General features: G+C 39.6%; 3 protein-coding genes across 12 annotated transcripts in view; 2 read left to right on the top strand and 1 right to left on the bottom strand.

Annotated features, from left to right (window-relative positions):
- LOC122761908 (protein FAM126B-like) overlaps window positions 1–4,891 on the bottom strand; it is a 42,226-nt gene extending 37,335 nt beyond the window's left edge. The window contains exon 1 of one of the 2 annotated variants that reach the window (XM_044017094.1): window positions 4,712–4,891. The gene's annotated coding sequence lies outside the window, so the exon portion shown is untranslated. The remainder of the gene's footprint in view (window positions 1–4,711) is intronic. The other variant, XM_044017108.1, reaches the window with a different exon arrangement.
- Window positions 4,892–6,712: 1,821 nt separating this feature from the next.
- Window positions 6,713–11,500, top strand: LOC122765595 (CASP8 and FADD-like apoptosis regulator). 4 transcript variants are annotated; one of them, XM_044019953.1, is made up of 10 exons: window positions 6,713–6,781; window positions 6,896–7,238; window positions 7,319–7,424; window positions 7,531–7,669; window positions 8,597–8,646; window positions 8,761–8,791; window positions 8,944–8,990; window positions 9,083–9,161; window positions 9,687–10,191; window positions 10,289–11,500. In XM_044019953.1, exons 2-10 carry the CDS (start codon window positions 6,943–6,945, stop codon window positions 10,416–10,418), a joined length of 1,383 nt encoding a protein of 460 aa, XP_043875888.1. In that variant the 5' UTR covers window positions 6,713–6,781; window positions 6,896–6,942; the 3' UTR covers window positions 10,419–11,500. The 4 variants fall into 4 exon arrangements, with proteins under 4 accessions (XP_043875888.1, XP_043875886.1, XP_043875887.1 ...); XM_044019951.1 differs by having other exon boundaries at window positions 8,722–8,791; XM_044019952.1 differs by having other exon boundaries at window positions 8,594–8,646.
- Window positions 11,501–13,481: 1,981 nt separating this feature from the next.
- The window catches only part of dip2a (disco-interacting protein 2 homolog A), a 75,476-nt gene continuing 62,998 nt past the window's right edge, over window positions 13,482–25,959 (top strand). For 4 of the 6 annotated variants that reach the window (XM_044015349.1, XM_044015343.1, XM_044015338.1 and 1 more), the window contains exon 1: window positions 13,595–14,151. In XM_044015349.1, the coding sequence (XP_043871284.1) occupies window positions 14,028–14,151 (124 nt within the window). In that variant the 5' untranslated portion in view covers window positions 13,595–14,027. Of the gene's footprint in view, window positions 14,152–25,959 lie in introns of all 6 variants that reach the window. The other 2 variants (XM_044015363.1, XM_044015356.1) reach the window with 2 other exon arrangements.

The raw sequence follows: 25,959 nt of genomic DNA, 5'->3' as shown, positions 1-25,959 counted from the left end.
ATGAAACCTTTTCAATTAAAATTATTTGAACATTAAGACCATAGCATACATTGAAAAATCTGCAATGACTATTCCATTCACTGTGTCCAGCACAGAAATGTGGATTAAAGGTTAACAACTGGGTCTGCCAGCACAGCATTTTAATAATAATGGAGGGTGTCAAAAAGGGCACTCCTGAAATGAACTGTAGGAGGTGAAAGTATGTGGCATCCTTAAATCAACCAATCATACAGTACAGCAGGGAACAACGACAAACCTTTTCAATTTTCACCAATCGTTCTGCGGTTCCAACTAAGTAATAGACAGAGTAGACGTTCTAGCATTTCACTTCACATCACTGTCAGGGATCGACCAAAATCAACTTTTATTCCTAAATCACAATAAATCAAGCGTAGTGATTGATTGACTGATTGGTTGATTGATATATTTTAGCCATGACTTTCAGTATTTGCAAGACGAAGCTCATAAAAACGCAGTGTGTGAGAGTAACTAGTCTGCAGCTGTGTTGTTTCACTGCGTCACATATTGTGGATTTAATCACTGTAAATTAAGAGTGGGTTAAGAAACACTTTCGGCATACTCAATATGAAGTCTCAGGTAGGGACCATAAATCTTGATTAGGACATGACTCCTAATAAATTATACATAATGCATGTATTTTTCTATGTAATAACAGAGACTACAACATTTGTGTGGGGTGGTGGAGCCAGCTGTCAGGGGACATTGTGATGCTGGTGTTTGCCAGCCATTGGTGTTCAGTTCAGTCCAACACTATGATTAACAATCATTGATGTCTTCCTAAATGAAGCCACTGTCAGGACACGTCAGTCATTTTCCAGCCTTCACTTTTTACAGAATTGCCTGTGCAGTAATACCACCATGAGTTTGGAGGTCATACTTTGCAATTCCCAAACGTTTTTTTCAGTCAGTTTTGAATGCACTGATTACCAGAACCGTACCACTCCGTCTTTTTGTAGCCCTCAGAGGAACGGTATGAATTCTTGTATGGCTGATGTGACAAGGCATTCAGTGGGTGGGTGGGGGTCATCATGTAGACAGCCAACACACAGACAAACCTCAAACCTGGCAGTGCAGTCCGCAGCATCACAGCTCTCTCTACATGCCAAATGCATATCTAACCAATTCTCAAGTCTGTCCTCACGTGACATGGCTAGAATGACTCCACTTGGGGTTTTTTTTTTTGTAAGAAACCAGTATGGATGTTGAATAACCACAAACAAGGCATAACACCACATTGAGTTTGAAAGACGCTATGCCTAAACTCCCCAGGAAAAACTGGAAAGTTTCTCATTTTGGCTGGCCTCAGGAGGACAACAACAAACAACACAGTTTAATGTTCTTTTTTTCTATTGGAAGAAGAGGAAGGGCAGAGGGCTGGCTGCTTGTGTGATCCTCTGGCTCAGTGGGAGCCAGTACAGTGGAAAATAGTCCTCACTGCTAATCCATGGCAGGCTAATTACAGCTTTGATCCCCTAGGCGTGTGCATCTCCATAGGTGGGAGGGAGGCAACAAAGTCTAGGGCTCCAGACAGTTACGGTTATATTTGTTTTGGTTCAACGCTGTCTTAATAAGTTTACAACTGCTGCAGGTGTGTGCCCAACAAACAACAGTGTTGCACAGATGAGCCTGTTCAGACACAAGCACAAAGAGTTATTCACATCCACTCCTTTGACCTCTTAACAACACTATAGGCTAGTGCACGATTACTGTTTTTACCTCCTGCTGTTTCGTCCGCTCATGAGGGCGTTTGTTACAACAAGCAAAAAAAAGGAACTTAACTCCTAGAGAAGAGACGTATCAAGTACATAAATGGAGGTTCTGTCTAAAATAGACCAGCGCTCTGATAATGGTTTAGTCCCAAAACACACAGTGGCAGAGACTGGGCTGGGCAGGAGAAGAGAGGAATGGTGATTGAGGATGAGCAGCAGATGGCATGACATTATCTGCAGCTCTACACATTTGCCCCTTATGCCATTATTTAGCGGGTTGATGACATATCATGCCCACTTGGTCCAAGTAGCTGTCTCTTACTTAACTGATTCTTTCACAAAAAAGCAGTCTCATCTTAAAATAGATTACGAAGCAACCAGACCAATATATCTGGCTAAACAGAATTTATATGACATATTGCCATTGTAGGTCGTTTTGTTTGTTGGCTACATTTAGCAGTGAATAACTGCTCTAGAATACATTACATTACATGTCATTTAGTGGACGCTTTTATCCAAAGCGACTTACAAGGGAATTGAGTACAACCTGCCAGGGGTGGAGTTGAACTTGCAACCATGATGTCTTTAGCACACAAGGTACCGGTCTTAACCACTGAGCTACCCCACCCCAGAATAGAGTTGTGATGATCAGTTCATCAAATCACTGAACTTAAAATGAAATGATGGTTAGTTGCAGCTCTAGCCTCAAGCAATTGAGTGATCTGTCCATTTACAATTTATCAAAAATGCTTATTGCATAGGTAAAGAGTGAGAGTATGTCTTTGGCCAAATCTGGTTCAGGTGAGAGCATTATAATAGAAAACAGTGACGGTGAAGAAAAGTACTGGGTGAAAAGTTTAAGTAACATCAGGATGAAGGCTTGAGGTGTCTAAAAAGTGATTTAACAATAAAAATAAGAGTTTTGCACAAGTTATACGTTTCTTCCATCATGGATAACCCTGATCATCCTCTCCACCACATCCTCCAGGCCCAGGACAGCACATTCTCCAAGAGATTCAGACAGCTCCGCTGTCACAAGGACAGATTCAGTAAGTCATTCCTGCCATCAGCCATCAAAACTTACAATAACTCTCTGTAATTCTAAAAAACACATGACATACAGTATGACATTGCACTCCATTATGCCACTCCTTTATTATTGCACTATTTTTTTCCCACTGTTATAATATTTGTTTGTATTGCTGCTATGTTAAAACAATTTCCCCTTGGGGATGAATAAAGTATTTCTATTCTATTCTATTCTATTCTATTCTATTCTATACCTAACGTTACTTGTGTTCATACATGTGTGATTGTGTTTACTTAAATCGCCATGCAGCAGCTGCTAAAACACAGAAATGATGATGGGATGATGATATATTACTCCTCAAATTAAAAATAATTCAAAATATGCCAATGTCTGGCCCCTTCAGGCTAGCTGAGAATAAAACGTAAGCCGTGTTTCCATCGAGTGGAACGGTTCAGTATGGTACATATTTTTTGTATTTTTATTAGGACGAAACACAAAAATCAAGTTAAAGAACAGAATGCAGCTTTGCACAACAAACAAGTGCTAAGATATGAAGTTTTTACAAAAATACAGACAAAACTCAAATATTGACAGAAGGCTGCACCACATATGCATGGTGTGTTCTACTCTTGTAGAGGGGACTGGGGCACAAAACGTAAAGGCAAGCAGGCCTACTAAGCAAAGTGTAATTATGATTTATTTACACAATACACAAAACAAGCAAATATCCTGTTCACTATGTCAAATTGGCTCTTTGACAGCAGCCATTTTGACAGGTTGAAAGTAGGACAATCACAGGTGTAAATAATTATTAAATCAATGATGAGTTCACAGCTGTGCTGTCATGTCAAAACGGGCTTGTTGCATTTGTGAAGTATTTTACCAACTGAGAACATATTGAATTCTCAGAGGAACACCATTATACCCAGTGTTAAAATATAGTGGTGTAAAAAGGCTGAGCAAAGACAGATTTTTACAGGAGGCAGATTTATTCCCAGTAAGGTAATTTTCTCTATCATTATGCTCCTTTTCCTGACATATACTTCAGACACTAGTAGATGACTCTTATCATTATTTATACAAAGTTTGTTGCTGTTATTTGTTTTATTCCTCAATTCCACTCTGATCACATACCCTGCTATATACAGTAGAACAACATTTCCCATGTAGAAAGTTTGGGAAACACCGATTAACCCACATTGTAATACATTTTTAAACACAATTTATTTTTACCTTACAAAGTGAGAAACCAGCCATTCAGACTACTAGCTGGATGTACAATGGTTCTCCCAATAATCCACAGAGAAGAAGTACACAGCAGTACTACCAGCAAGTGTAGAGTATTTAAATTTCCGCTCTCAATTTTCAAAATAAAACCCTCGCACAAACAAGCCGCAGCGCTTTCCTTCTGTTCAACTCTCTCTCAGTGAAAGAACATTATTAAATTATTTTATGACGATAAATGTGTGGTGACTGAGGGGACATCTGTCACCCCCCCAAAAAAACTTAAACGAGCAAAACAGCGAATTTTCTCTGGATGTTTCTACGCAGCCCAGTTATTTAACCACTAGCACATTAACCACTAGCTAACGCGCTGCTCACTGCACTGCCACGAAAGCTCAAAACCTGGACGTCAACGTTAGCTACCTATGGTTAGCGCGTCTGCTCGAGACAGCCAGCCGCTGCTGATCATCCTCATCCTCCGCGTTTCTCACCAGTCGTGACCAGGCCGACATGACTGACTGACTGACTGACTGACTGCTGGCTGCCTGGCTTTCTACGCCGCAGCCCGGGCATCTGTTCCCACAACTGCTGGTGCTTCCTTACCGTGGGTTTACATCCGTATCAACACAACAGTTACGAGGATGATCCAACTCACCAGCAGTCGTGGACCGCGGTTACCTGGAAGATGCTAAGTGTTTAGCCGGTGATAAGGTAAGGAAAGACTCACCCGTACTAGAGCTGGTGATGACAATGTGAGCCGGTGACTGTTTGAGGGGAAGCAGGGTGGTGTTTGTCCAGAGCGGTCACACAGGTCGATTACGTTTCCTCCAACTGCTGCCTCTCTGTAACCAGCACCTCCGTATGAGCCCACCACACTGCAATGGAGCTGCTGAACCACAGCGCGACGCGATTGGCCAGACTGAGCGGAACTCAGTGAACGCGTCTTTGGCCAGCAGAGGACAGGGGGGAGTATCCGTGATGCGTTCATTGTCATAGGAAAACTGACTATCTTTCTGTGTTAACCAGTCAACAGTAGGTGTAGTGCAGGGCTATTCAATTACAAATTCAGCTGTGCCACATTTTCAAACCGAATTTAAAATTTCAAACCCGCGCAAATGCATAAAAGGCCTAAAAAAATTGTATACAAATTATGAAAGAATTAAAAAAAGGAAAAGAAAAGGAAAAAAAGGACCTTGAGCAGAATCTGAGGTAGTAGCAATAATATTTTGCTCCTAAACAAAACATGTGCACTGTAGCACAAAATTTTAAATAAAATAAATCAGTTTGTCATATTTAAGTGCAACTCAAAGTGCATAAAATCAAAAAGGTGCACAATATTAGCAACAGCATTAGTTTCTCTGAATTAAGATACATACTGTATCTGTCACATATGACCCATGTATGGTCAGTGCTACTGTTGGAATTTATCTATGAACATTTGAGGGACAGTGAAAAGTGTTTGTCTAGATTTTCTCATTGTGGGACTACTGGTTGGGCCACTAAGAGGTTGCTTTTGGGCCACCATTTGAATAGGCTGGCTGTAGAGTTTTTTTGCCAATCAAAAAAGGCCACACCGGTTGCTGCTGACAGGTTCTGGTGCTGTGCCAATCTCAGCTGACATAGGGCCAGTCCTTAGGACCAGTCCATCACAGGGCCACATATAGAGATATTATTTCTATTTTATTTTTACCTATTACATTTTTTTTCATATTTTTGAGATGGCTACTAAACGTTGGTGAAAATGAACGAAAAATGGTGCGCAAATTAGAACTTGCGAAGCATTTTTTTAGAATAAGGGTCATAAGTGGCTCCGTAACACCCCCAAATACCTGGTAGGACACACCCAAAACAAAGCAACTAACCAAATGTCATGAAATGTTTTTGTAGCAACACAAAGGTATTATTATTACTCAATAATGACAATAATAATAATGATATTAACAGAAACTTTATTAAATATTATAAACAAATAAAACATGACAAATAAAATCAGCAAATCAAACCTGGGTTATTTTTACTTTATATATTATCACTATAGTTGCTGGTTATTTTTTTTGGCTTATAACTAATAAAAAATTATAGTATAACTGTGCTGCATTGAGTCACTATCCAGAAAGTCTCCTCGTAAATAGTAGCCTCTTTTATTCAAAAATGTTTTCTCTCAAATAAATGTGTACTTTTTTGTAATTTCGTAGTGATTTGAACCATTTTATAAATTAAAATTACTTTCATGAATAATCATAATTAATATGTATGAATAACAATAATAATAATAATAATAATATTATGGAAAAAACGGAATTCTAAGGAATTCAGAGATGAAGTCAGAATTCTGTGGAAAAAAGTTAGAATGAGAATGATACTATTTAAATCTCAGAATTCGATAAAGAAATTCTGAGGAAAAAAAGGTCTGAATTATGAGGGGGGTACTTACTTAGAACTGAATTCTAATTTTAATCTCAGAATTGACTTGTTCCCTTCTTTTTTTACAGGTGGCTCTAAGCCTCTTCCTATGTCAGTGTTGTCCCAAAGTCTAATGTCATTTAAACGCATCCTTCTTCTTTGCTTTCACTTTCACTTTTACTGGAGGGTCAAAAGAAAAGAACCCCAAAATCCTCGGGATATTACCACGTGTCTTTTAGTGAAAAGTTCTTTTACGTTTTTGTTTCGGTACCAGATAACCTAGTCTCAATAATTCAAGGGGGTTTTTTGTTTGGTTTTTGGTACTTCCCCAGAGGACATTTTTCTACTTGCGTCATCAGCCTCAGCAGTAGCACTCTACACTCGCGCCTGTCAGGTAAGGTGCTTTCTCAATCATTTAAGTACTATGTTCTATTTTATATTTTCCTGAGTTAGTTTATGATTGACTAATTGCTGTATTCGTCTGAAATCTTGAACGTCTTCATCGCAGTATAAATCCTGGCCATTTTCACTGTTACCCGTCCTCCACCAAAGTCCATGGCAGAGCCAGAACTAAACGTACTTCAGGCGATTAACCAGATAGCAGAGGCTCTGAGCAGCAGTGAACGCAGGAGTCTCTTCTACCTGTGTGAAAGCCCAGACACGGATATCAGCATGGCTTGTGCGAAGGAAATGCTGAAAACCAAAGTGACGTACCATGAGAGCGGTTCCATGTTTCTGGCAGAGCTCTTGTTACAACTGAGGCGTTTAGACATCCTGAGGAAGGTGTGTAGAACCAGCAGAGCTGAGGTGGAGAGGAGTCTTCAGTACAGACAGGTCCTGCCAAGATTCAGGTGAGATTACTGATGAAAACTATTCAATGTATGCTTCACACACTGTGGTCATTTACGTAACCATGTTCCCCAAACTGCAGAGTACTGATGGCTCATATAAGTGAGGAAATGGCCAGTGAAGATCTGAGCAGTATGACATTTCTGATAAGTAACATGATACCTCGCGAGAAGATAGAAAACGCAAAGGTGTGACATTTGAATGACATCTAGTTTTGAATTCCTGCATGTGTGGGAGTTATACAATGTTCAAAGCTGAACTATGTTAACTTCCCTGTCTCACTTTCTCTGACAGAATTTCCTGGACTTGGTCATTGAACTTGAGAAGCTGGATTTAGTTTCACCCGAAAGAGTTGACTTTGTAGAGGAATGTTTATCAAACATTGGCAGGGCCGACCTTGCCAAAAAAGTGGCGACTTATAAGGGAGGGTCAGGTGAGACCATTTTTACTTGTGTCTCATGTTTATTTTTGGACTGTATGTTTATATATAGAGAGAACAGTATGCATCATGGAAAGCACACATTGTGCCGTTTAGATAGGGAACTGCTAACAGGAACTGTGGTTAATGACGTAGGACGATACCACGAGTTCCGAAAACGCATTACTGCTGTTTATTGCACATTCTACAGAAAACCTCTAAACTAAGGGAGAAACCAAAAACTTAAGGCTACCTGGACAGCATGTTTCTAATTTTCCAGATGAAAGGTGTATTCTCTAATTCATCTGTTTCTTACCATCAATACCAACACAGCAATGTCCAAGACTCCTATAATGGTATATACTAATACCGATATTAGTCCATTACAGTCATTTCAGACCATTTATGAACTATGAAGCTGTTAAAAACACATTGAGTCATTTCAAAGACATAGTTCTCCAACTGTGTAACAAATATTGTTCTCCCAAAAAGAAGAAACAAACAGCCCAAACATGACTCAGCTAAAATGCTTTTGCTGATTTTTATTTTACATTTTTACAGTCTGTGTATAGTGAAGATAGCGTGATACGGATATCAGGATGTTTGGATTGTATCGGATTTTACATTTTTTCATCTAATCCGATCCAGTGATTTTTGACCAGTATCAGACCGATACTGACCACAGTCTACTCATACAAACAGCCACCTGTTCTCTTCAAGGTTCCACGACTTCTCTTGGAAGCAAATTGGTTTAATCCCGTAAAACACTCGATGGTGTTCCTTGGAATTTTTTTCCTAAGCTTTAAAGCCCCCATACTCCAGCAGCACGAAGGCCAGACACCAAAATATGAGTAGAAGATAAACTGGAATACAGAGTACTATAAATGATGCTTCTTCTTATTTTAACTCACATATACGTGAATGTCTGTCTGTGTTCAGCAGTTGCGACACCTGCACAGCATCCTCCTCAACAGGAAAGGTGTAGGGCTTTTGTGAGTATGAATGACAAAAGTAGTAGTTTTCCAATCTCATGAAACTAATTTTTCTGAAAAATGTCTTCTCTTTAGTGTCCACCTCCGACTCCTAATAGTTCTTATCCTGTGCAGGAGACACGACGGGAGCAGCTCCGTCATATTGGTAAGATGTTGGCAATTTTTTTTTTAGCAACCATAAAGCTAGTTGTGATGCCTATAGACATAGGTCTGAAGAGAATAACCCAGTAAAAGCATTTGGAAAGCCCCCAGGTCACTCATAGCATGAGTGGTATTCACGTTGCTATTTGTTATTAGGCACAGGAAACAGACCAATACCTGTACACAGAGGGCAGAGCTGTCAGGTGAGGTTTTTGATTCTCATATTTCTCAGCATATTTTATTCCGAATATATGATTATTGATTGAATTTATTTGCTTGCTCCTCTGCTTTTCAGAGTCCAGTGGATTGGTACAGTTTTAACAGTAATCCCAGAGGAGTTTGTGTGATCATTGACTGTGTTGGTAATGATGGAGGTGAGACACAGAACACTTTGTTGCATTCAGATGTTTTTTTCCTTATGTAAAAGTACCAATACAGTTCTGATTTAAAAAAAAACCCCCACAAAATGTCATATATTCAAAACCCATTGAAATAAAGAGGTATCAGCAGTAATGTAAGCTACATGCACTGAATTACAGTATAGGTAGTTTTGTGCATGTAGCTACCAACTCCAAAGGCTACAAAATAAATCTAATTGGTTGCCAGATTATTCATGGGAAAAAGGTAATAATGGAAAAAAAAAAAATTTGAATAACAGGTCTTTTTGACTTATATATACGTATGTATATTATATACACACACAAGTACAAATGAGCAGAAAATGAAAATAATCAGGTAAGGTACAAGTCAAAAAGTACATGTACCATTGAAACATATTTTCTTTGATTAAAAAGCATAAATGTGCATTTAAACTGTGAATCTGAACCCTGATCAGAGAACTATAATCTGCTGTTTTTGCTGTAAAACTTGATTAATCGTCTTGCCTTTCGTTCTCTCAGGCATGTTGGAACAGACATTCACAGCTCTTCATTTCCACGTGACCCTCTACCAGTGGCTGAGTGTGGATGACACTCTCGCAACTCTCAGAGGAATCTCCAAACAAAGAGAGAACCTCAAAAGTGATGGCTTCATCTGTTGCATCATTAGCCGCGGCACAACAAGCCACCTCCTGGGTGTAGACTCGTACACCACGGGTCTACATCTGGACAACATCAGACGTCTTTTCGCTGCTGATGTGTGTCCAATGATGGCTGGCAAGCCCAAACTGTTCTTCATCCAGACCTACGGTGTCCCCCAGTACCAGCCCTCTGCCGGTCAACCCCATCGAGATGAGCATATGGAGACAGATGGGTGTTATGGGCAGTCAGAGAATGAATGCATCCCAACAGATGCAGACGTGTTCTGGAGTCACTGCTGGACGGACGAACGTCAGCTGGAGCAAGGACATCATCACTCCGTCTACCTGAAGGCTCTGACAGACGCCTTACTCAAAGGACAAAGGAGGTACAAGCAAAACACTCAACAGCACTTAAAGAAATGTTTTTCGTTCATTTTGTTTATCATCACTTTACTAACTGATGTTTTGTTTGTGGTCCGACAGGAAAACAAAGCTTGTTGATATTCATACTGAAGTGAATGGGGCTATCTATGAGCACAACAGAAGGAATCCTGCAACAAACTACCACTTAGACCTGAAACTTACTCTCAGGAAAGACCTTTACTTACAATGAAGATGTTGTGCAGTCACATTCAAATCAGTCAGACTATGCATGCCACCAGAAGCTTTTTCACTTTGTATACAGAGACACCTACACCTACTTTATTTATTTGTATTCATTCTTTTTTTTTATACAAATTATGGAGGAACATTTCTGTTGCATATTCATATGGAATTAGTATTTCATATCTTGAAAATATGAATTCAGAATATTTTGTACAGTAATTCATAGCGGGTAATTTTCAAAATAAATCAGTAATGATAAATTACAGACAACACAAATGCCTTACAATGGATACACGTGTTAATGAATGTTGGACACATGAAATATGATTTAATCAGACCCAACACACTGACAAGTAATGATAAAAATGATTTCTAACCTTTTTTGAATATGAATATTATAGCATAGTGCAGCTACCACCTCAAAGTGTAGTATTTTAACCTGTGAAGAAATGTGAAAAGAAGTCGTGATGAAGTAAACACTATGTGATGCATAGGCGGAGTTTGACCTTTGTGCTGGGGGGGGGCAAACATTCTTTTTAACTGACAGTACACAGTGCAACTATTGTGACGTGATACTGACATGCAGCAATAGACAATCGTGCCAAGCTTGAGATAAAGTCAAACAACAAATCACGTAGGTGTAATCAGTTTCTCACCACTATAATTAACACATAAGCTGGGTTCGAGTTAAATAGGTGCGTTTAATTTAACATATTAAACCAACAATGTGGATTATATTTTGGATATTGTATTTGGAAAGTAGAGAGGACAAAGTGATGTCACATGTATTTATTAAGAAGCAAAACACAATAGAATTTACATTTATTTCTTGCACTCACTTTATCTCACCGTCCTGCTTAAAATATTTAAGCAGGGCATAACAAAAAATGTTCTATTTGACCTATTTTTGGACTTAACGTACAGTAGTACGCCACCCCCAAACTCCACCTATGAAGTCTGGTTATTTTGCATTTGTACTTTATTTATTTTGTTTTTTTAGGCTTGTCTTTTTTTCCCCTGTAAAATGTGGCATATACTGTACATACAAGTACTATTAGTACTAATTGGAGTAAATACTCATGTTATGAACATTTCTTCTTCTTTCAGCTTCTCCCATTAGGGGTCGCCACAGCGGATCACCTGCCTCCATCTTGCCCTGTCCCTTGTGTGTCTCCTCTTCTGTTCCACCAACTGTCCTCATGTCCTCCTTCACAACATCTGTGAACCTTCTCTGTGGTCTTCCTCTTTTCCTCCTTCCCGGCAGCTCCATCTTCAACATCCTTTGTCCCGTATAATAATCACTGCTCCTCTTCTGCACTTGACTAAACCCTCTCAATCTTGCCTCTCTTACATGCTGGTCAGTCCCAATGAACATCTCAGCATCTTCAGCTCTTCCACCTCCAGCTCCACCCCCTGTCCCTTTTTATGAACATATATTTGGCAGGCATGCAGACAGGTCCTGCATTTATTACCTCCAAAAAAAGATATACTTTTTTCCATTGTAGCACATTGTATAGTTGTTTTTTTTACTTGGCTTTTTCTATGATCTAATAAATATTTATTTGCCTTACTAATATTTATGTTTGCTACATGACAGTTACGTTAATGTAAAGTTATTGAAATGTGATGACTATGTAGTAATTGGTTGCCACTAAAGCCCCCAACAGCCCCAATTTATGACTCTGACACAAACGCAACGAGGTGTTTTTCCACCTCGTTGCATTTCTTTTTCATATCATCGTAAACTGACGTGTGCAGTGTTTGTGTTTTAGACAGTGCACTTGAGGAATCTACTGTCTATTGGCAGCAATGACAACACAAGGTGAAAAAATTCGGTTAAAAATGCACAATCTTATGGATATATGATCACTGTTAACACAAGCCACGTCAACCAGAAAGTGAAGTTTTGTACTTATTTTATTATAATGCAACATTTTTAATAATACATTGCATTCAATACTAAATTAAGGCCTTTATGAATTATTTAAAAGTTGACCTTGACCTTGAACAGCTCCCACTTGTCTTTAAGAGGTCATGATGAATATGTCTTCACTAGTTTGTAGGTGATAAATAACTGAGTGAGAAAATCGCTACATTTAAGCTTCATTTAGTAACTTCTCAACTCCTTATTATTACAAATGATTTCAGTATTTATATTCTATTTCCATTTAGACTAAATTAGATTAGACTTTACTGATCCCACTCCAGGGAAATGCACCGCAACACACACAAACACACAATCAGCAGCTATTTTATTTGTTACCTCTTAAGGGCCATTTCTGGCATAAACGATAACCTTGTCAGGACCAGTACTTTCCTCATGGAGACCAAAACCTGGTTCTAATGAGGCAGAACCTCATTTATAAGGAGTGTTTAAGTTTTGGGTTGGGAATTATTTAGTGGTGAGTAAGGTTAGACATAATGCTTTGTTGCGGCTGTCCAAAAAAATGAAAGAAAATACAGCGTCTGTGTTCAAACTGGTTGCTTTTTCTCTTCATTATGAAAGACATTTTTTGAATGTTTTGCTTTTCTTTTCTGCAGCAATCATGTTGTGAATTATTAAATTGTTATTTTGCTATTAGCCAGTTCAGTATGTGATGCAGATCTTCGCTCCTTTGTTGGCAGATTAACCACGAATATGTTGACAGATTAACCACAAATATTTTTTTTTTCTTTGTCATACAAAGATTTAACCCCCCAAAAAGCACCAGAATTGATTAGGACAGTAGCAAGGTTATTATACTTAACACAAACTAACAAAATAACGAAACAAAAAGTGAAAAAACATTTTCGTTACCTGAAATAAAAATGAAAACTAGAGTTTAACCCCCAAAAAAAAACTCACAACTATCTGAAACTGAATTATGTGTCTCTAGTCTGCCTTTATACATTCTTAGATTGGCATCTTCTGCTAGGTTTTTATGACACAATACTTATCACCTTTTTGAATCTTGTACCAAATACTCATATTACAAAAAACGAGCAAACCCGCTCTTAAAACTTACTAATTTTAAATCAAAAAGTCAAAACGAAATAAAAACTAAAACCAATGAAAAAATCCCAAACTATTAAAACCTTGGATAACAGTGTGACCCAGCATCACTGTGGCTGTGTCAGTAGGAGGCAGGCGCGGTGCATGTGAAGCAGCAGGAGGTGCGCAAACACGCGGAGTGGGTCACGTGAACGCGCACGGCCGCGGCTTCTGTTGCTATGATGCAATGGCGACTGCGCCGTGGGAAGTGAGCGAGGAGTTGAATGAGTTCTCTCCACAGTTGAAGGGAGACAGTCGCCTCCGATAACAGGGCAGACACGCAGACAGACAGCAAGGCAAGGACACTCGGACAGTGGCTCCGTCCCCGCCACTCTCCATGGAAACACGCAGCCAGGCGTGTGTGCTAGCCCCGCAGCTAGCCGTGTCATGACGCTTTTAGAGATTTCTCTCACATCTGTGCGACATCGCAGCAGCAGCAGCAGCAACGAGACAGGATAAGCACCAACACCCTGTTCGCCCTCCTCAGCCGAAACCCAGTGAAGGGAGGTGTTGCCGGTATTGTTCCCTCCCCGGTGCCGTTGTTCCTCCTCGGTTGGACCCATTTGTGCTTCATACTGGATAACCATGGCAGAGAGGACCTCGGCCGGATTGTTAACCATGATGATGGAGCCCACCCCGGCTGTCGCGATGACCCTGCCGGCAGAGGTGCGGGAGAAGCTGGCGGAGCTGGAGCTGGAGCTTTCTGAAGGTAAGTTGACAACATGCATTATTGTTTTCTGTTACCTGTATGTTAATAATATATATATATATATATTACATTTTCAATCTTGTTGTAATTATTTATTTCTGTTATAATTTAATGTGTTGATTTATTTTTTAAATTTTAAGTTGTTTTTGTTATTTATGTTGCCTACTTTCAGTCTTCTTATTATTTGTGAGGATGTTGAGTACTTTTGTGCACTTATCCAACTATTTGTATTGCTTATTTCATTTAAACATTTGATTTTAGAATTGTGTACACTTATTGTCTATACACACACATAAAAACATATACCTCTAAATTAATATAACATATGTTAAGTGCTGTGTACAGTGGCTGTATGCCAACACGCTTTGAGACATAACATTTCTGCTGTGGCAGTTTTACTGAAAAAGTTTTACTGAAGAAGTTCAACTGGTTTATCCAACTTTCACTCGGGGGCAAAACTCAACCATCATTTTGTCTGACATTTATCTTGATAATAATCAAAAGTCATTTGAAAATTTTGCACTGCGATAACATTTTTTTGCTCTTATTCTTATCGTCCAGCCCTTTCCACTTCACAGTATTTAACAGAGAGAAGCAACACAATCCACATGCACACGTCTGTGCAGGCTGCTTTAACCAGTGGTCGTATGTGTGACAGCTATGAGAAACCACCACCCGCTGTCTTGACATGTTACTAGACATGTTAGCATCTCGGCTACTACTAGAGACTCTTAGACAAAGCTGAACTTCTGCTGTAGTTTTCTCATTTCTCTCATGCACCAAAGGGACTTGATGGACACTCCTGAACTAAGCTAGACTGATTTATTGTAGCTTTTGCTATTTTGTTCCATGTCTAATGAAGACACACTGGTCTCATTACTGGCCTCAAGTTTTACATAGCACATGTCCAGACTCTAAATGCCATACTTGATCCAATGGCTATCTGCCTTAATAGTAACTGAGCTGACACACCCATACTGCTGTTATATGGCTCTGTTTTTCCACTAACCAGTTTCATTCCTCTTGGAAGTTAATAAAAAAAACTGAAAACTGAAAAATTAGCGATAAGGCAGCTTATGCATCAGTATGCTGCCCATAAGCCATTAGGATTTAGAAGCTATAATATGCAGTTTAGTAGGACATTTGATACTGAGAATATTGCTTAAGAAAGGCAGCATGAACACTTTTCCCAGTTTACTAATGCCATCAGGATATATTGTGATGTCTGCCTTGTGGTGTGGCTGCACACTTTGGCTGATATTGCTAATGTGTATTTGCATACTGCATGTGCATCTGCCCATGCGTCATACCTCTTGCCTGTGTCCTCCGTTTGACCCCACACTTCAGTTTAAAATGAGAAATAATAGCTTTTGAACTCTGACATCTTGCATCTCCAGGTCTAGGGCTTGAAAACATGCCAGCATAATAACACATTTCACATCTATCACATTATTAATAATTGTAAATGAAGAAATCCCACAGTTCATAGTGATGTGAAAAGTGTTATTGAAGTGACAAATCTTTACTGAACAGCAAAACATTTCACAATAATTATGAGGTAGAACATTCAAAAGTCAAAAGTGACATTGGCATAATGAATCCTATTTTATGCATTATTAAAGGAATACCAACCTAAATTTGATTTAATCTTAATACCTATCCAGATTACAGTACATTCTCCATTTATGTATGTAGGAGAAGGTCCACACAAATAAATTAGTCACTTTAGTGTCATACTGCTTCACAGACACTCAATGATGTCATAGCCTGTGCCTGTACAAAGTCCTGCACAGTAACAAAGCAAAGCAGTGTGTATACATAGATATGATTTATTATGCTACTTTATTACATCCCATGATGTTTGGTTACTGTTTCACTAAAATTATAATGTTACAAAATATTTATCTGAAGTAGGGTTGAGTGATATGTGCAACGACCAATAATGATAATTAGTAGATAGCCTTTAAAAAATGTATTTTAATGGTTTAAGTTATAAATTGCTGCTTACTTATAACTGAACTGCAGTGTAGAAACATTGAACTCTGCTTTAAGGTAAATTATGCAGCAAACAAGAAAATAATTTCAAAGACTTAGTTGGGGGGCTGATGGTGTGGCAGAGAGGATACTAGTGAGAGGTCATGTGATCATGTAGGCCCACTAACAGTCAGGTTACACTGAATCCTGCTCACTTCTGCAGCACACATTCAGGGAATGTGTGGAGTTTCCGCACGTTCGCTTGTTTTTTATGCAAAGTCATTTAAATACAATGTCAATATGTATTTCTTTAAAACAAAAATCACAATATTATTTTAGATGATATACTCTATGTCTTGCCCACCTCTAATCTGAAGAAGCATTCACAACCTCAACGCAATTTTGCATCCATGGAACCCCATCTAATAATCCCTGTATTTGTGCTGCTCGTCAACTGAAACCTACAAGACTTGTCCTTGAATCAGGAGTTTTTAATCTGTATTTGGATTTTCTTTGAGTTTTAGTTTACTGTAAATAATGAAAATTAAAATAACTTAAATTCAGGTTCTTCTTAAGTTCATCTCTTGGATCATGTGTGCTGTTTTATTTAAGTAGTTCTCAAATTGTACATTGTATTAATACTAGTTGATGGCCCACATTATGTCTGATTAGATTTGGGATGTTACCTCAGGGTGTGACTCCATTTCCTGCCAACTCTGGAGGAAATGTCAACTACACAAGCCAATAAGTGAAGTCACAGACTTTGAAGTAACGGAAAACCCTCTCAAAGCCTTTTACCTCTGCAGAGGAGGTTATGTTTTCACCCTTGTCTATGTGTTTGTTTATTTGCCAGCAGGATTGTGCAAAAAGTACAGATTTAATATTTGTGAAAGGGTCATGTGTTGGGGTCAGGGAAGAAACGGTTACATTTTGGTGTTGAGCCAGCTAAATAAGTGGATGCAGGAGGCACTTTTCATACAATTTCTTCATGTTTCCATTGTAAACGGTGATATTTGCGTGAACAGATGAGTTTGCACAGGTGAGAGTGACCATTTCCTTTTATTTTTCCATTATGGGAGCTAGACAGATGTTTTAGGATTGTCTGGCCTTGGCGGAGGTTCACATACATGGCATTCTTTGTAACTTCTGCATTGACTCTTGTCTTTCTCCATATTAGCTGCCTGCAGTAGCAACAATCCAGGTTTAGGAATGCACCAAATGTGCATGCTTTGATAGGCACATTAACTGCCACTGAGTTCCCTGAATGGAGAGACATTTTTTCAGGAGCAACTTAACCACTCTATATCTGGCCAGTTTCCTTTTCCTGCTCTCCACATGTGACATCCTGCTATGTTGGAACTCTGATAGCTATATCTCCCCCCGAGTCTATTGCCTTCTGCGTCTCTTTCGTGTTAATCTTCCTCTGACAGACTATGTTGACTATTTCCCCACCAGTCTCCTCCTGTTTCTGTCTCCAGGCCTCCCCACCTCCATATTTCCTCTGCTTTCTTTCTGATCAAAGACGAGAGTGTCATTTTCTTACAGGCTAAAAGAAATCAGCAGCTATTTCACTCTCAAATCCTATTCCTGTCTGCTGCAGTGAACTCTTCACCTTACGCTGGTGCCCCTCGGTTGCTTCCCTGTTGCATCCTCTTACAGGATAGAATAGACAACCCGTTTTATTGAAAGGAGATGAGAGCTTGAGACTCCATTAGGTTTTGTGCCCTCCTCACAAACCTCTTCTCTCTTTAGCGTCATACATGCCTGTGTTCCACAGGGAAACATCTCAGTTTTTAATCATGTGTGTAAGTGTATAATCTGGGTTGCATGAGCATGATCACTGTATTATTCATGATTTTGAGCGTCATGTATGTTTTCTTAAGCAGTTTAGCTGGAATAGTATGAGTTTGACACAGCCACACTGCTCAGTGTTCCAGCATCAGCAGCTTAGGCCTGCTGATGTGTGAAATAAACAATCTGTGTGCTCTTATTGTGGTTATAATCAATAGTGTTTCCTCAACAGATACATTTATATAATTTAAAATGTTCTCTTGCTGTGATTAATTTACTGCACCCTACAATATACTGAGGGGTTTTTGTAATGATAATTTGCAACCCCATTTATTTTGATAACCTGTGCAAGTAGCCAAAGTTATTCTTTCTATGCCACCTTGACTGTGCATTTATTTTTGGCATCAATGGGTGGATGTTTTTTTTACTTGGAACCACTTTAATTGCCTAGAATATGGACATTTGACTTAAATATATTACATAAGAGAGCTGTTCCACATTTTTCATCTCTAAACTTCCCTTAAATGTTAAGCACTGCCCTTGAATATTCTTCATTCAGTGAACAACAGTCAGAAGATAAAAATGTGTAGCCATTCAACTCGTACATAAATAAACTGTGATTGGCACACAGTAATATGTGACGCTACATTTTTTCAGCCCACCACAAAAACCCATGAAAAGAGTTGGAAGGGGAAAAAAAGCAAACATGAATATGTAATTGTATGAAGTATAGCCACAGCTTCTAAGTTTGCCTGAAAAATATTGTTTTCAAGTAGGACCAATCACTCATTATAATAAGCTGATTGAAAAATGTATGTTTCACAGCCTTTAATCAGTGCCATTGTCCAGCTAACCTTGTAATTCTGCCTTGTTAGAAAAACTACTGTGGCTTTTGTCAACTGTGCTTGTAGACTGGTGGTTCCTCGTATCAAACGTCATGCGTCATAGAAATTGGAGTGGACCTGTGTTATTTCTCAGCTGACCTGGATGCAGATGAGTGGTGAAAAGATGGTGCAAGAAGGAGGGCAAGAAGATGGATGATCTCCATTATCTCTTGCATGGAGGACAGAGGGAGAAATGGTCTGCAGAGTAATTCATAGGCTGACTGTCATACCCTGTTTTTTTTCCCTCTCCTCCTCTGTTGCTCTCTAAACCTTCTGACTACGAAGTCATTTTTAGTTCATGGCTGGTGTTTGCGGTGGAAACTGCCTAAACCTTGGTTGGTCATCGACTCTGGTTTGCCTTCTCCAATTCAGTAAACATTTAGCAAGGAACAAGATGGGATTTTTGAAACTTAAAATGCTGCCTGATGTAACTGATTTGAGCAGTTTAAGCAGAATGTCCAGCCAGTTTAATGAGGCGCTGTTGTCATTTGTTCTTATCCAAGTATCTGCTCTTGTATTGACCCAATTTCCCCATGGAGATCATTACAATTCCACTCTATTTAAGTGATTAGATGAGATCAAAACTTTACTCTCAGACCTTTGGGTAAAGAAGTGGCATGCGTGCATGTGGTAGCTATAGTTGCTGATGAATACATGTTTGTCGACATCTGCCACTGACATTGGCTTAATGGTATAATGATATAATGAGCATTGTTGTGTGTATCTTAATGCTATTAATGGTAGTAACCCCACCGTCACACACTGTGTTTTGAAATCAGTGTTACACCGTTAACAAAAGATTTTCTTTTGGACACAGAGTCGGTGTGGTTTACCCTTGACAATCTATCTGCTGCATCACACTTGTATCCAGTCTAGAAGCTGTGATAGTGAGACCATAGTATGCACATAAAAATATGTTCAGGAGAAGTTGTGCTGCTGTAGAATTCAACACCAACACAAAGTGGATTACCAGGAGAAAGAGAGAGAGCGGCCCATCTTTCTGTTGATGCCAGACTGTGGCATGTGTATGACAGAATGATTGTGACTTAAATGCATGGGAGCAATGTCTATCAGTGTGGCATGACCGTGGTTTCTGAGGAGAAATTGTACCTAAAAGCTTTGGGAGCAGCAATGAAGACAAGGTGGTCAAACAGCTTTTCATCTGTAGGAGCTCTGACTCAGGTATTGAATATCATCTTTCTACTCTGAGTCAGCAAGTTTGCAGTCTTCACACAGCTATTTGATACTTGAAGAGATTTTATGTTGCTTGCTTTATAATGAAAACCTCTTCTTCTGCACTTCTCACAGACCCATCCCCCAAATGAATGTGTACTAAAGGCTTTACTTTCCTCAGGTATGGCTTTTCATCCAACAGGATAATAATGGGCGTATTACACAAGTTAACGTGAATTGTGGCGATATCAAGTTGGGTTAGTGGATAGATTTGGTGGTAGCACTGTGATGCAACTTCTTTAAGGAAAGTCTGAGTGAACGGGAAACTCCAGTCCTGGTCCCGGTTCTGGTCCTGACTCATTCTTCTCTGTGGTCACTTACTCCCACCACAAATGCATGAAGAAAGAACTTTTCTTGAGTGAGTTCAGCCCATTGTTGAGAAAAACCAAGCATTCAGTGAATGTGCTGTAGGATAACATTCTGCATTAAGAGCTTTGAGAACATGTTGGATTTAGTGCGATTACTTTGCTGCTAGTTAGTGCTGTAATAGGATCCAATTGAGAAGAATGTTGAGCCTTGGACCAAGCTCGCCGGCTGTTGTAGAGACTGTAAAGTCCAGTCCAGAGATGAAGAGGCAGCTACGCCGTGTCCCTGCTGTAGTGGAGGATAGAATGCTGAGGGTCATAAATATTTTAAGGGTGTGCCTCAGAGCAGAGGAGAGCCTCAGATTCTTCTGCTCCTTTCATATGCTTCTGTCCCATGACTGGGCATATACTGTGTGCATGACTGGTTCTCAGTCCATCCATTTACTCTTTTTTTGTTGTGTATTTGGTTGCTTTGTTGAAGTGCTCCTTTCCATTTATAAAGTTCAAACCACAGAACCGAGTTCCATTCTACTAACACACTGAAGTTTCTTTGTACTTAAGGTCCTGGCTGCATGTTTTTTTTTTTTTTACAGACATATTCAGCATCCTGTCTCTGTTTTAATAGGAGCCACCAACTGTTTTGCTCTCTGAGGATTTTGTACATAGAAATGTGTCTTTTCATCTTTTGTTTATTCAAGTATGATTTAGTTTAAAGGTTTTAAAGATGGAAGTCCAGTGATTGCACATGGTTGGGCAAGACCAGGACACGTGCTCATGGTTTACAGGAATCTGATAACACTTTATATGGATCAATTGGGAAATTGCACTCACACCTGCTGGATGACATAATAATTACTGACAGTCTGATGCGCTTTGAGGCTGTATATTTTAACACCCTTGGTCTGCTGGTAACTTGACCATTTGTCTAAGGCCTGGAACACGCAACACAGATGGTTGGCCGGTGGGGAAGAACAATGACCAACCGTGACGCTGTCACATCTGTCGGTGGTAAAAGAATCAAACAGAAGCTTGCTCCAGATGAACATGTCATAGTTGTACTGTATTTGTGAGTTTGTGGGTACAAGGAAATAAGGAAGTAGGGTAATTTTGTTTGTGAGACCTTTGTGTGTGCAATTGGTTTGCTTGTCTTTTCCATGTTTCTTCTCGGCTTATTCAACATGCTGAAACAATCATAAAGCCGTTGGCAGGGTTTCTGTACTGTTCCTCTTGCATTTGACTTCTGTGCGAGTGGCTACCCGTCCTTGCTGTGAGAGCAATGTCATGGGCAGTGGAGAGCAGAGCAGTGCAGTGGGCACTGGTGCCACGTAGATCTGCTGATCAAACTTGCACCTTTTCAGAGACACGATGCAGAGTACATTCTGCTCTGTGTACATCACATTCTTGTGCCCAGCAAGGCCTTTGTTCTGCCTCCATAGGCTTTCTGGTGTAACTCCTCCTGTCTGCCCATCTTACGCAGAGGCTTTTCAGCCAAGATCAAAGCTCAGTATAGAGTCTTCTAACTGAAACAGCACACTGAGGCTTCTTTTGATAGCAAGCATTGCTCTAAATGCTATAAATGAGAATGTAGAGAATATTATATTTGCTGTTGTCTTTTATTGTTTGCTGTATAAGTGCAGTTTGCTCACATTTGTACTTGCAAGGTACTGAGTGTGGATGAAAAGGGCTTGCAGAACCACATATAAAATTTATTAGAGCCAAAAGTAAAAAAAAAAACAGTCCTTTTATTATGTATCTTTTTTTGCTATTTATTTCTCATCTCTACTTAAACTTGCGTCTTCTTCTTTAATATTTGACGTCTGCATGTGTAAATGAAACACAATTCACACTGCCAGACAGCATAATTCTACATTAACAACTTCTTACCCATTTGCTTGTTACACTTTCATACATATCGCCACCAATTCCACATGTCAGTTACCCAACGTCTCAATGAGTGTTGAGTGAATTGAATTTGTTACTGGCTCAGATTTAGTATTCCTTGCATCCCTTTAGCATCAGGGTAGCATTTTATGTACTGTATATAATCATAAAGAGTAACACTTCAGTGGTATTGCTTTTAAAGAAGTTTCAGTCACCAAGTTCTTGTTAATCACATATTCTGTAGAGGACTTTTGATTATATTACTGTTTAGACAAAATCTTGATGAAGCAGCCAAAGGCAAGTGTTGGCGGTGTTTAATTAAAATGTGTGATGATAATTCATTCTTGGACAGTGGTTTAATGATGCACCGGTCAGTGCCATTAGCTCCTATTCGCTCATCTTGACCCTCACTAGCCAGGTATGAGCAGAATCAGCATGCACAGCATGACAGGACTGTGTTGTCCATTAAACTTCGCTTTGACAGCAGCTGATCAACAAGATGCTTCAACAATAGTATGGAGGATGCCACATTCATAGATAGGGTAAGCCAGAAAATGTGTAGTTTGGATTTTGTGTCTCTTTTGTTGCCCAGATTGATTCCGGTCACCATGCTGTGAATTTTCTGTTTGTTCAGTCAAATGTCTAGCCCTACTCAGGAGGGAGTGATGCGATCAAAGACAAACAAGGTGCTTTTTAGCAGCAGTACGCTGCAGCGTGAGCCTTCCTTGTGGAAAACAAACAGGCAGAAAATGTCTGGAATGTGCTGTGACCTATCAACTTCACCGTGAGTAGTGGGGTTTCTAAATCCTTAAAACTGCTGGAGGGCACGACTACACACAGCAAACACACAGGTAGCATAGCAGGTTGTCCCAGCCTTTTAAGAGAACAAGGCCAAGTTTCCCCTCCTCCCCTCTCCACCTTATCCCCTTAGGTGTGCCAGTAGAATATGGGAGGGAAGGAAGAGAGAAAAACTTTTGTGGAGCTAACGCCAGGCTTTTTTTAGACGTAAAACTTAACTTGGCAGACTCCGCTCACATACAAGAAAATGTGTTTTCAGCCTGTGCACTGTGAGCAAGCAGACAGTTTAAGATGAGCTCTGCTGCTGTTGCTCTCCAGAGTGTTTCCCACGTGTGTTTTTCACAAGGTACCTGTATTGCTAGAAAGAAAGGAGCGACACAAAGCAAGGGCAAGTTGGGACTGCCTGTAAAGTTCCTAAGGCATAACTGTCAAATGTGGAGACACTTGCAGTATCTGACAATTGTGTCTGTGAGAGAAAAGTTGTTGTCAATAAAAATGCGAGCCCTTTCTTTTCTGAGATGATGCTTTGTGCTGCATTTAAGAGCTGCTGGACACTTATAGCTGTCACTGAATTTTCAGGCTGAGTTGTAGATGAACATAGGTTTGATTAAGTGTGACTGAGAATCATTTAATATGAATATGAACTCACTTACTATAGTTTTCCTCTTGAAGTTTGGGATGCATTATTTGAGAGACAGTTGCTTGGTCAAAACCTTGTTGCAGGTTTTTAATGTTGATGTCATGTACTTTTCCCCTTCAGGTTTCTCTGCAGCAGTGAAAAGATTGACTCGCATTCAGTGTCTTTTTCATCTAAGGAGATTGTATCCGATCTCAATTCCTGAGTAATTATGTATGCGTTTTGGTTTCTCTTTGTATGTGAGCTCAAAGTTCTTCAGTAATAAGTCATGTTTCTTTCTGGCATCGCCATCAACACAGATGTTTTTATAAGAGCTCAGTTGAGATAGCAGCCTGCTGGTTTTATCAGCTGAAGTTTGGCTATATCGGTGCTAGTGTATATAATATGATGTTGTTTTTTTAACAGATCATAATGAAGACAAGAAAATCATCGCTTTGATTTAGAAATGGTGAAAATACAATTAAAGATTGATCTTAAACAAAGAGACACAAGACTCTGCATCTAGTTGCTCGCTATTTTTAATTTCTCATTCACAGTCCAGGGAAGCGTTAGCAGAAACAATAAAACACAGAGGAAAATCTATAATCTTCACTACAAAACAACAGTATTTTATCTATATAATACAAGAATTATTATCCAGTGTATGAATGTTGTTGTTTTTTGTACTCCATTAAACCTCATCAGACACAGTAATTCAGCAGTGCTGTACTTTTTATTGCTTATTCTGTCTCAACTTTTAAATTACATTTAACAGAACTTGCAAGTAGCCCAGTTAGGTATCAATTTAATGTCCATGAGAAATCTGCACTGACGTGAGTGCAGTATGTGGCCCCAAAACAGCTTTGAAATACACATTTCCCTTATGCCATTAAGCACAGTTTTGCTGCAGAGCAACAGAGTCATTGTGAATAATCTTTTTACACTGTGCTACTTGTGGAATCTCAGGCACTCGGGGAAAGAACAATGACATAGACTCAACTTTAAACTGACCTGTAATCCAATATAACACACACACACACACCTCACATCTCTGTGCTCCTACTCACAACATTCTTGACATAGAGGTCATAGGCCTCTGCAGCCTGTGGTTGACTCACTCCATGATGATGTTTGTACTGTCCTGATTCTTGAGGTAGAGGTGTAGGGCGAAGTGTAAGGGCTAACTTGCCCCTCAAATGGACGTTTTTCAGGAGCACGCTTTGGAGGGATATGACATTTTTCTCAGATTAACTAACTCCAAGAAGACTAGTGTTTCTATCATAAAAACGATCTCAGGTTAGTATGTAGGTGCAGCTGTGTTAACCACAACAAAACCTGTTGGTAATCTTGTACCACAAACTGGTCCACCAATGTTCCGAGGAGCTGTCATGTCTTTGCTGGAGGCGCGCACTTAATAAAGCCCTTAAAGTCCATGATACTGATATTACAACAGCTGACAGCATTTTATTCATTTGCTTGTTTGTTTTTGAAGTCCCATTTTGTTGGGGTAGGATTTTCCCATTTGGAACCGAGTTACAAGGGGGATGGGAAAAAGGTTAAAATACTAACACTGTTGTGTATTGTTGTTAGATTTTAGATGAAGATGTTTCCGGGTGATCAGTTTCACTTTGGGTGGACAGTGTCCATTTGTACAAGGCGGCGTTCCCATATTTTCTCACACAGTTTTTGTTTTTAAGTCGCCTGAGGGCTTGTCTTGCTGAGCTGCTATGCCTGTGATGCAGCACATGCTGACTCCACCCCGTCTGTCATGAGGAGAAACAGTCATGTCTGAAATGCCAACAAGTGGCAAATAGCTGCTGGCAGGCTCTCCCTGTGTGTCATGCTCCTGATGACACACACACAGACTCACGCACACGTCTAAACTTTCTCCTGAGGTTTATCACTGCGGCTTCCAATTCTTTGTCTAATTGACAGCTGGGTGGTGAGTGTGTGTGTGAGTGAGTGAGTGAAACATATGACCTATAATTCAGAAAGCTAACCCATGACAGAGTTGCTGCTGTTTGTCCACTCCTTGTTATCTAATTCAAACTGAATTGAATTTTACAATTGCATGGTCAGGTGAGGCTTATTTTTAGCTGTCAGGACCTGTACAGAGAGGTGAGTAGTAAGGAGAAATGTTCAGTGTAGGACTAAAATGGAAAGAATTTGCACAACAAAGGTTTGTTTTAAATAGAGAGAGAACAAAACACTTTCATTACAGCTGAATTCTGGAATCCATGCTGGCTCCTAATGTGTGTATATCCTTTAATGCTACCCTTTTGACTCTTGATTGTTGTTCACTCCCAAACATATAATCTTTTTCTAT

The sequence above is a fragment of the Solea senegalensis genome, linkage group LG2 (assembly GCF_019176455.1).
Source record: "Solea senegalensis isolate Sse05_10M linkage group LG2, IFAPA_SoseM_1, whole genome shotgun sequence".
Taxonomy (NCBI): domain Eukaryota; kingdom Metazoa; phylum Chordata; class Actinopteri; order Pleuronectiformes; family Soleidae; genus Solea; species Solea senegalensis.
This window is presented reverse-complemented; position numbering and strand designations above follow the sequence as displayed.

What these genes read in the sequence shown, in the direction of transcription:
- LOC122765595 (XM_044019950.1), top strand. Translation starts at nt 6,943, where the DNA reads ATGGCAGAGCCAGAACTAAACGTACTTCAGGCGATTAACCAGATAGCA. An exon ending in ACAGAGGGCAGAGCTGTCAG is followed by an intron (nt 8,991 to 9,082) that starts GTGAGGTTTTTG and finishes TCTGCTTTTCAG; the next exon opens with AGTCCAGTGGATTGGTACAG. An exon ending in TTACTCAAAGGACAAAGGAG is followed by an intron (nt 10,192 to 10,288) that starts GTACAAGCAAAA and finishes GTGGTCCGACAG; the next exon opens with GAAAACAAAGCTTGTTGATA.